The sequence below is a fragment of the Sycon ciliatum genome, chromosome 11 (assembly GCF_964019385.1).
Source record: "Sycon ciliatum chromosome 11, ocSycCili1.1, whole genome shotgun sequence".
Taxonomy (NCBI): Eukaryota; Metazoa; Porifera; class Calcarea; order Leucosolenida; family Sycettidae; genus Sycon; species Sycon ciliatum.
Window position 1 is genome coordinate 22,848,854 of NC_088653.1, and position 10,935 is coordinate 22,859,788.

Consider the following 10,935-nt stretch of genomic DNA (forward strand, 5'->3'; position numbering starts at 1 on the left):
CATTTTCAAGTCCACCCAGAGTTTTGGGGATTTCGGGGGGTGTCGGTCGTTGGGCGGTTCAATAACCAATTGAGTCATCTTTCTAAGATTCCTTTTGAGTCTCTCTCCCCTTTCCCGGGGGGACTCACGTGACCAGTTTTGGTAGTGAGCAACAAGTACAGTACAGTACAGTGTGTGTGTGTGTGTGTGTGTGTGTGTGTGTGTGTGTGTGTGTGTGTGTGTGTGTGTGTGTGTGTGTGTGTGTGTGCGTGTGTGCGTATGTGTGCGTGCGTGTGTGTGTGTGTGTTTGTACAGGTGATGGCCATCCTGTTTGGTGTGGTGTACTTTCAAAGCGACAAGGACAACGGCAGTGAGCGCATTCAGAACTTTGCTGGTTCAGCCAGTATCATCATAGTCAGCTGTCAATACTCCACTATCTATCCCGTCGTGCAGGTACGAGTGCAGTGGCGTATACAGTTAACTTTGCTAATAACGACTGCGGATGTAACGACAATTCGCGAATAACGACAGCATTTCCATGCCCAGAGCAAAGTCCCTTCCAACTGTAATTCATATAATGAGACTTCGGGTATAACGACACTTCGCGAATAAGGACACTTTTTTGATGCCCCGCAGAGTATCGTTATAAGCGAAGTCGACTGTACTTATACCGTAAAGTACCGCCAGAGCGCCCCACCAACTCGTCCTTTCGTGGTCGTGCTATGGAGGTGGTGTCCTGTCTGTAGGTCATACGACACGTACCTTGTACACGCAGCGCACGGTGTGCAGTCATTCCGTATTCAGTCTACCACGGAGCCCCACACAAGAACATGTTTTTAAGCGTGACCTTAGTACACTCAAGTTTTCACACCGTACTTGAAGTACAAACTTTGTTGCACTCTGCCATACGATTTTCCTTTCCCTGGCTGTAAAAATCAAGGTGGCGCGCTCTCGCGAGACGGGGCGCTGTGGCGGTACTTTCCTGCTCCCAGCCCCCGTACCATTTCCACACTCAGGCAATGGACGACAAGATGATTACAGTCAGACCTCGCATAACCGCACACATCCGTTTTCCAGAAAAATATCCGGATAGGCGAGGGAACCGGATAATCGAACACACATACTGTATGTGTACATGGCATATGCTGCAAATCGGTAACCAACGATTTTCTTCCGGATGGTGAGGGATCCGGATAAACGAGGACCGGATAAGCGAGGTCTGACTGTACATTTAGAAGACTGTGTATTATGAAAAGATGACGGAAACACAGCTAGACACGACGAACTCAAGACGAAGACTGCTCTTCACACCTCAGCAAACATACCCATGCACCAACACACAACACGTACGCACGACGTTCACAAAATTACAAACTACAACATATAGATGGTCGCAGGGTTTCGTGGCTAAGGCTCACTTAGGGGTCATCGCAAAAGGTGTTTTCTCGTCCCTGAAACGAACACCGGTCATTCCGTACTCGGAACCCTCCCCTCCCTCTGAAACGAACGCAGCCTGCTGTGCTGGACGACGAAAAGCGCATTCCTTTTCTCTGTACAGTGTCGGTCGACTTGCTATCTTCTGATTTCTGAATTGCTATCTTCTGATTTCTGAATTGCTATCTTCTGATTACTGAATATTTTAATGTCTTGTCCTAGGTTTTGCCATCGGAAATGCAGGTGTTCATACGTGACCATGACAACCACATGTATAAGACCTGGGTGTACTACATCTGCAAGTTTGTAGCCGAGGTAAGGCAGACGGAAATTGAGTATGTGTCTCAATGTGTAGGTTTGTGTGTGTGTATGTGTGTGTGTGTGTGTCTGTGTGTGCATGCGTGTGTGCGTGCGTGTTTGTGTTCATGAATATCAAGCAAAGGAAGCTGACAATAATCAACAGTAGATATTGTCATTACAATGTCATGTGCAGTAAAACCTGTGACTAACGACCACCCCTTGGAGCCGGAGAAAGCGGTCTTTAGTGGCAGGTGGTCCTTAGTTAGAGGTTTGCACCGCACAACCATTATAATGAATGTGAGACCGTCCGTGTCTGATAGAAGTGGTCTGTAGTACCAGGCTGGTCGCTAGTCACGGTGGTCTTTAGTTACAGGTTTTACTGTACTAGAGAGGTTGATAAAGCGTACGTATGGTGCTGCCCACAAGAGACCCCTGTCACTTCCTGCCCCTGTACACCAGTATTGACCATGGCTTGCCTGAAGCCAAAGCGACAGTATGGCGCGTCAACCCCCCCCCCCCCCCCCCACACACACACACACATATCCGTATATTATTATACCTGTCTGTCTGTCGGTCTGCCTCTCTGGATCTGCTTGTGTGTGTGTGTGTGTGCGTACGTGCGTACGTGTGTGTGTGTGTGTGTGTATGTATGTACATGTATGTGCACGTGTGCATGTGTATGTGCACGTGTACATTCCAGTTGCCCATACAAGTGCTTTATCAGTTACTCTACTCGGTGATCACGTACTTCATGATCGGTATGTATACCTGTTAAGGCTGTCATTGAGTAGTAGGGTACCCATGCTACCCGCAATTAAAGTTACGGGTAGCATGGGTAGCAGTTTGCTCCTGAGAACCCGATCGGGTAGTTGGAGTACGGTGTTTTCGCAACAGTGCATGTAAACAGAACGGCTATGTGCTCACTGTACACTTTCTATGTAGCCCAAATACACGCTCACAGTACAAACTATGTAAAAAATACCCGATATGGTACCCGTGCTACCCGGATAAAGATACCGGAACTCGTTACCCGACCAAACCCCTACCCGTCGCAGCCCTAATAACTGTGGCACATGTTCTGCTGCACTCTTGACCAAATGCATCCCAAACGCTACCAGAAAACTAACACCGCCACTCTTAGCCTGAGGCTGTGGCGTACCTAGCATTTCCGGCTGGGCGTTCTTGGGCTCCACGTTCTTCGGCGCGCGACTCCACCGCATGCACATATATGTTGTAGTCGTAAGTCTACCATTACTTCTCCATCACTGCATCAGCTCAACCGCCACCACTGGACTGCCTTTTTACACTCTTTTATTGACGAATAACCAAGAACACGGAAAACGACTACATCTTGACAAGACGACAGACCAAAGACTAGCTCACACAGTTTCGCGCATGCGCACAACACCACCAACCAATGACGCGTGTCCACAGCGACCAAGACGAAACAAACACGTGACACCAAATCTACCACAATATCCCGACCAAAAAAACACATACCGTCCTCGGCATGACCAAATAAAACACAATACGCAGAGAGACGCAACCGCAAACAGCAAAAGTAGCCACAGGACCAACGCATGTAGCTCCCCCGAATAAAACAGGGCAACCAAAGCCAGAAGAAAGAAAGAGAGGTGAATGTTAAAGAGAAGAGAAGAAACACTGCATTGCTGTCTAGCCACGCACACACAAAAAAACACAGGCTAAACCTAAGCCTAAAAACCGATGAGCCCTGCCCATCCACACAACGCCAGTCAAACCCATGACTGTCACCGAAAAAACAAAAATAAATAAAATATATACATGGCAACGACAAACAAGCAGCGAGTCTAGCTCCCAGCAATGAACCGGGGCTCACCCTGATCGGACGTTCGTTGCCTTCGATGTGGACTGCCACAAGGAGAACCAACCGTGGTTCACCATGATCAGACGCCAGTTCCCAAGACAAGTAGCAATTCAAACAAACTCCCGTATGCACGCACGCATGCACACACATAAACACTCACCGGAAAACAAAGAAAAGAAGAGAGATATGGAGAGAAGAAAGGCGGCGCATTCCCAGCCAGCACACGACTTCGGAGCAGCAGGAAGCCAACTGCTTCGAAGTCGTGTGCTGGCTGGGAATGCGCCGCCTTTCTTCTCTCCATATCTCTCTTCTTTTCTTTGTTTTCCGGTGAGTGTTTATGTGTGTGCATGCGTGCGTGCATACGGGAGTTTGTTTGAATTGCTACTTGTCTTGGGAACTGGCGTCTGATCATGTTGAACCACGGTTGGTTCTCCTTGTGGCAGTCCACATCGAAGGCAACGAACGTCCGATCAGGGTGAGCCCCGGTTCATTGCTGGGAGCTAGACTCGCTGCTTGTTTGTCGTTGCCATGTATATATTTTATTTATTTTTGTACCAAATCTACCACATATACACACACTAGTGTGTGGACAGACATGTCTGTGGTGTCACTGTATGGACGTGGTGAAAAGGCGTTTCCATGCGGAGCCATTTGGTGTCTCCGTGCGGAGTCATTTGGTGTCTCTATGCGGAGTCATTTGGCGTCTCCATGCGGAGTCATTTGGCGTTTCCATGTGGTGTCATTCAGCCATCTAGCAGCTCCAAGCAGAGTCATCATTCGCTGCTTCAATGCTATCACCAGTTGCTCGAATCGGCACTCCCAGCTTATCCAACACTTGGTTGCTCTGTTGCGAGGTGGGTGGGAGTGGGTGGGAGTGTGTGGGGGGGGGGGGAGGGGGAGTGGGGGGGGGGGGGGGGGTGCTAATGTACATAGCACACTCTGGTGGGTGGACAGACATGTCTGTGCTGTCACTGTGCGGACGCGGTGACAGGTCTGCATCAGAATACTGGCGGTTGTAGAACGATATACAGTAAAACCTGTAACTAAAGACCGGCACCGTGACTAGCGATGAGCCTGGCAGTACAGACCACTTCGCCAGGCACGGACGGTCTCACATTAAGGTTGTGCGGTGCAAACCTCTAACTAAGGACCACCTGTCATTAAAGACCGCTTTCTCTGGCTCCAAGAGGTGGTCGTTAGTCACAGGCTTTACTGTAATGGTTGTGCGGTGCAAACCTCTAACTAAAGACCACCTGCCACGAAAGACCGCTTTCTCTGGCCCCAAGGCCAGGGTGGTCGTTAGTCACAGGCTTTACTATACTTGCTGAATACCTGATCACGATAAGCGGGCGGTCTCGACGACGCCATTGCATACCCTCCCTCCGCTGTACCGTGCTTATTGTCTGTTCACCTTCAGGTTACCGTAACGACATCAGCGGCTTTCTGACGTACTTTGCGGTCATGTTCATGTCCTCGATGAACGCTAGATCCCTCGGTAAGTTCTGAGCAGGCATTGAGCATGCACTGGCCATGCACTGGGCATGCACTGAGCAGGCACTGAGCATGCACTGAGAATGCATTGAGCATGCATTGAGCATGCACTGGGCATGCCCTGAGAATGCATTGAGCATGCATTGAGCATGCTCTCTGAACGCTAAATCTTTCGGCAAGTTCTGAACAAGCATTATGAACACGGGTGACCTCGATAAAGCGTGATTTACCGTACTCCCCTAAGATACCGTATACATTCTATTATATTTTTTAAAGCGCCGTGCTTATATTTTTTCAACACCCCTCTACCCCGTGCTTATCTTGGAGACCGCGCCTATATTGGAGACCGTGCTTATATTTTTTCAACCGATACATCCATACAGGGCAAGAAGAAATACATGCTAGATATCATGCATGCAGCATTGATTTCCACCGAGACCGTGCTAATAATAGAGACTGTGCTTATAAAATGTTTCGAAAGGCGCTCACAGTGTGCTAGTACCGTAAAGTACCGTCGATCCGCCCCCTCTCTAATTCCCGCCCCCTGTCGATTTTCTACCTGTGAAGCGACTTCGGCAACGAAAATACGATGTTGAACCGACGCATGCACTGCTGTACACAATACTTGCCAATCCAGGATCAAAATGTGCACAATCCAGCACATCGAGTCTGAACTTCTACGTTGCTGTACATCGTACTGCACTTGACAGCCTTGATCTAATTCCCGCCCCCTGCCGAAAACCCAGCTGGGAAGCGACATGGCGTGGGGGCGGATCAACGGTACTTTACGGTATTAGAGACTGTGCTAGTAATGGAGAATATACGGTATACAGTTGCAGCACCTTGGCCGCTACATACTACAGGATTTACAGTCCGTGGAGGTGTGTGTGTGTGATACAGGGGGTTCCCTGCACGCTCAAACTTCGCATATCCGGACACCTCAGACACGGACACGCACTCTGGCTCTACCGGGAACCTTCACGGCTTAAGTTCCTAAGCAAAAGTGCTTCAAATTCCGTGGGGGGGGGGGGGGGGGGGGTGTGCACCCGCTGTTGCCGGGTGCATACGCACACTGTTGGTCACGGGTTCTTTGGTTTTACGCTGGTTTGTATTCTTGTTATGTCCCCAGTGGCGGATCCAGGAGGGGTTCCGGGGGTTCCGTGGAACCCCTAATTTTCGTAAATCTACTAGTACTGGCAACCATATGCGTGTCCATGTACATGTATCAGGCATTCAGTTTTGTCTATACTGGAACCCTCCTATAGAGATCGCTGGATCCGCCACTGGTCCCCCTTGCGAAAATCGCAATTTTTAAAAATATAACTACATCAGGGGTTTTCCCTTTTCCATTCTCTCGACTAATGTGTACATTTAACCCTTTGGAGTCCGTAACTTTTTTGCTTCCGCAGAATTTGTGGCAGTTACGAAAATGCGCACTCCATTTCCAACATAACTTTGGTCCTACTTCACCGATTTTGAAGATCTTGGGCTCGTTGGAAAGCTCTTGATGAGAGAAATACAATGAGCCCAAACTCGCCAAGAGCATTATCTACTGTCCGCCACAATGCGCCCCAAACGCGAGTCCAGCTCCAGATCTGAGACGAAATCGGTCTCCTGTAGCCATTTCACTGAATCTAGCTCGGAACTGTTCAAATTCTTTCGAGTAGAAGCTTACCTTGCCGTGACTTCGCGCCGCGCCGGTCCTGGCACGTGCCGCCTGTCATGAAGCTGGGAAAATCCCTTTTTTTCACGCACTGCTGACTCGCAGCATGCTGCGCAGAAAATTCGAAATGTTTGATCGCTCGCCGCTTACTCAACCTTCATCGGAGAGACTTCGGACCTGCTTGAGGCGATAGCTGAGAGTTTTCTCTATCATCTAGACCCTTGTACTGTTGAATTTGGTCAAGATTTGGCCGAGAAGCGAAAGTTTGACTGCGCCCACATACATACAAAATGCCCATGGTTCAAAATCGAACCATGGACTCCAAAGGGTTAATAGGCTGCTTATAGTACAGTACTGATGGTGCCAGTGTGTGTGTGTGTGTGTGTGGTGTACTGTTGCTGTGCTGTAGGTTTTCTCATCTCATCCATAGCATTTGATAACGCACAGGTAGCGTTAGCGCTGATCACACCGTTCATGATTCCATTCCTACTCTTCACCGGATTGTTCCTCAATGAAGAGTGAGTAATCCTTGTGTGTGTTGTCGGTGGGTGGAGGGTTTTTTTTTTTTTTTTTTTTTTTTCTCTACAAAATCCACATATCTCCAGACACTGGGGTGAATGATGGAGTGTGGTGGTGGGGCCCATTAAGCTCCGCCGACCAGAGGTCTCGGCTTCATAGCTCCATGGACGCACCAAAGGTGTGAGTGAGTGTGTGTGTGTATGCGTGAGTGCATGCGTATGTGTGTATGTATGTTGCATGCATGCTGCGGGTGCACACGTGCGTACATGTGTGTGTGTGTGGGGGGGGGGGGGTCAATTCATCAGCCTTGCAAGCTGTTGAATGGTGTAATCCCAGCACAAGTTGCTATGTCTAACATAGCTGTTCGCTATCATCGCTTCTGCAATGGGCAGGTCTGAGGTGTGTGTGTGTGTGTGTGTGTGTGTGTGTGTGTGTGTGTGTGTGTGTGTGTGTGTGTGTGTGTGTGTGTGTGTGTGTGTGTGTGTGTGTGTGTGCGTGTGCGTGTGTGCATGTGCATTTATGAATGAGTGTGAAACATATGTGCACATACGTATGGTGTTCATCTTGTTGTTGCCGTCGTCGTCGTCATCGTCATTGTTATCATCGTTCTTGTACACAGCGATGTACCAACGTATCTGGTATGGTTGGACGTCACTAGTTTCTTCAAGTACCAATGGCAGGCCGTCATGATCAACGAGTTTGATGACCAGTACTTGGGTGAGTTCAGGCGGAACAACAACAGGGGGTAGCTACTGGTCCTCCTCTTAGGGGAGGGGGGGGGGGGGCGTAGGGGGCACTGCCGCTTCATCTGTATCATTCATACATGTACGATAGCTGGTGCATGTCATTCATGGTCATTATGTGCATACTGAACCTAGGTCGAAATGTTTAGGGGGAGGGGGGGGGGAACGTGCCCCCCCCCCCCCCCCCCGTGCCCTATGCGTCGGAGGGTATTTTAGTGTGGTGCGGTCAGCCATCGGAAGCACAATTTACTCGTGGGGGAGGGGTTGCTGAACGACATTTTTGGACATGTAGCGTCCAGATCCGTGTGTTTTATTGACTCACAGGGTACCTGGGGCAAAAAGTGGTACAGTCAACACAGTAAGACACAACACCGTAGTGACCGTACCGCGGCGGTACCGTGTCCAACGCCCCCCTGTAACTGCCCGCTGTGTGTTGTGCCTTGTGTACAGGTAACTGCAGTGGAGTACAGGCTGTGTGCTACGAGAACGGTGATGATGTTCTAGACCTCTACTCACTCGGTTCAGTAAGTACAACTTGTATCGAGAACTCGCACGCTAAATACAGTGGTTTCTCGCCTGTCACATGACCCGGCACACAGGGCAGCCATGTTGGTACCAACTCCACTCAACTCCTGCATCTATGGGTCACATGACGTCGGTGGTCATGTTTGTTCCACTGTCCACATGACATGATCACTTTCTACGCAAATTTAGTCACATGACACACTGATGTGAACACCACTCTATATTATAAGGGGTAAACAGCAGCATTTGGCCGTGTGCAGATTTTCACCACACCATAACTGCGCCACTCTCCAGCCAACCCGTAGTAGACACGTTGCCACAGCACACCACCAGCACAGTGACACATCCCTTGGTACTGAATTCCTTCATACAGCTGTTTCGAGTATAAAAACTCTCGTCAGTGAAGGTAGATAATAGAGAGTTTACGATTAATGTCTTTTTTTCCAATTTCAAACGTGAGATCTCATGGCCAAATTGGCGCTCCTCACATTGCAACGTGAGATTTCAACACTACAGGGGGCCAACTCACAGTGAAAAAAGCGATTCAACGTACTTTTTTTTCTCACATTCTAAATTGGGAAAAAAGTGAAGCGTTAACTCTCTACTGATTTATGAAACACAGGATGGCCCCTGACACGAATGCTGCGCATTTCGGTATTGTATTGATTTATTTGAATTCGGTATCTACTGAGGGGCCGTCCGTAATTATCGATCTTTTTCACGAAGCGAAAAAGGTTCGCTTATGAGTGGGTGGGTTGAGGAGAGTTTCGTTTTGAAAAATATCGATAGCTGAAACACAATCCATTCTAGCTGTCAAATCAATATTATTATATTTTTCGTTCAAGGGGGTGGGTGGGTGGGTGGGGGAGGGTCATAACTAAACTTTTTCGTTCCGTGTAAATTATCAATATTGCCGGATGGCCCCTACACAGTACAACGTACAACTTGGGAAGTTCCGATCTGTGTGTGTCATTGTTGTCGTTTTCACTCTTCAGGGTCTCGGCCAGATCTACTTCAATTTTGGAATCATGCTGGTGCTCTTCATGGCCTACTTCAGCGCTGGCTTTGCGCTGCTCACCTTTCGCATCCGCTATCTCAAGCGGTAGCGCACATCCCAGCAACCGCTGGCGGGCGGTCCTCACCATGGCAGGTGGCGTTCCGTTACGCACAGCCACTCAGATTCGAAACTGCCACGGCGCGTGAATGGGACGCACGCGTCGGCATATCCCGCCGTTAGCCGGGTTTTGGCGGGGCAAGTCCACTACAACTGTACAATCGTATCTAAGGTCCTATACTCATAACACGTACTGGAATGGGCTGTACCTGCCAAAAATGGGGCAACTAATACTTGCCCGCAGAAAGTTGACGGCCATCTTCGATGCATACCTCCCATTGCATCAAAGTATTTTTTCACGTAGCCCACTGGATAGCTGTAGCCCACTGGATAGCTGTAGCCCACTGGATAGCTCGCTTCTTGAATTCCTCTATTGACAGTTCATCTTGCACAGTCGCCTCTGTATCAGACGTGAATTGTTTGGACCTTCGAATTTGAATTTGCTTCACCATGCCTTTCAGAATGAGACGTTTTTCTAATTTAAGTTCTTTTAAACCATTGAGGTGTCGTTTAGACTTAGAGCATGCAATTGCAGTAGTTCGTGCTTTGTGAAGATTACGATTGTAGTCGCTTTGCGTCACGTCTGCTGACACACCGTCACCATGGAGACCGCCTGTTCTCTATCAGCAAGTGTAGCAAGAAGGACCCACAGGTGGGTGTGATCCCCGGTGGCCTAATCGGTAGGGCACTGTCCCGAAAAGACAGGGGTGCTGGATTCGAATCCCGCTCGTGGATCCTTCTTTTGCAACACAAGCTCCTGGCCTAGATCTAAAACAAGCTAGGTATTAACAAACGATTACTCTAACGAACGAGTACTCTCTAACCGTATCCACATACTTATGTACACCGTTTGTCACCGGATTGCATGGTAACAGAAAGTCAAAGTAGCATGGTTTATCATTCACGATTCAGTAGTAAAAGCCACGAGGATCCACAGCTGGCCACTGTGACTAATGCCCGACCATATCGGGCGAAGAATGCCATTTGCAGGGTTATGTTTGATAGCATTCTTTTTGACACTTGACTGTGATTTCTGTGGATGAACTTGAACTTGGTGCTCATGAGATGCAGACAGTGCCGGGTACTGCTGTAATGACATGTGCATGCGTGTGTGTGTGTACGTGTGTGTATGCGTGTGCGCACGTGTGTGTGTGTGTGTATGTGTACGTGTATGTGTGTGTGCGTGCGTGCGCATACGTGTGCGTGTGTGCATCAGCAGTGTACCCGGCTCTGCCAGGGCCCACAGCCGATGATCCGGGCATTCCGGCAGTGTGCAAAAATAATTAGGGCTCAAACGATTAGTCCGATTAACCGGTTGCAG

The 10,935-nt window shown here is 49.0% G+C and overlaps 1 protein-coding gene across 1 annotated transcript; it reads left to right on the forward strand.

Annotated features, from left to right (window-relative positions):
- The first annotated feature begins 259 nt into the window (after positions 1 to 259).
- LOC135827304 (protein white-like) lies at positions 260 to 10,204 on the forward strand. The gene is made up of 8 exons (XM_065339831.1): positions 260 to 432; positions 1,636 to 1,728; positions 2,414 to 2,471; positions 4,977 to 5,054; positions 7,123 to 7,231; positions 7,852 to 7,949; positions 8,426 to 8,499; positions 9,496 to 10,204. The coding sequence occupies exons 1-8, from the start codon at positions 298 to 300 to the stop codon at positions 9,604 to 9,606; spliced, it is 756 nt and encodes a 251-aa protein (XP_065195903.1). The 5' UTR covers positions 260 to 297; the 3' UTR covers positions 9,607 to 10,204.
- Positions 10,205 to 10,935: the final 731 nt, after the last annotated feature.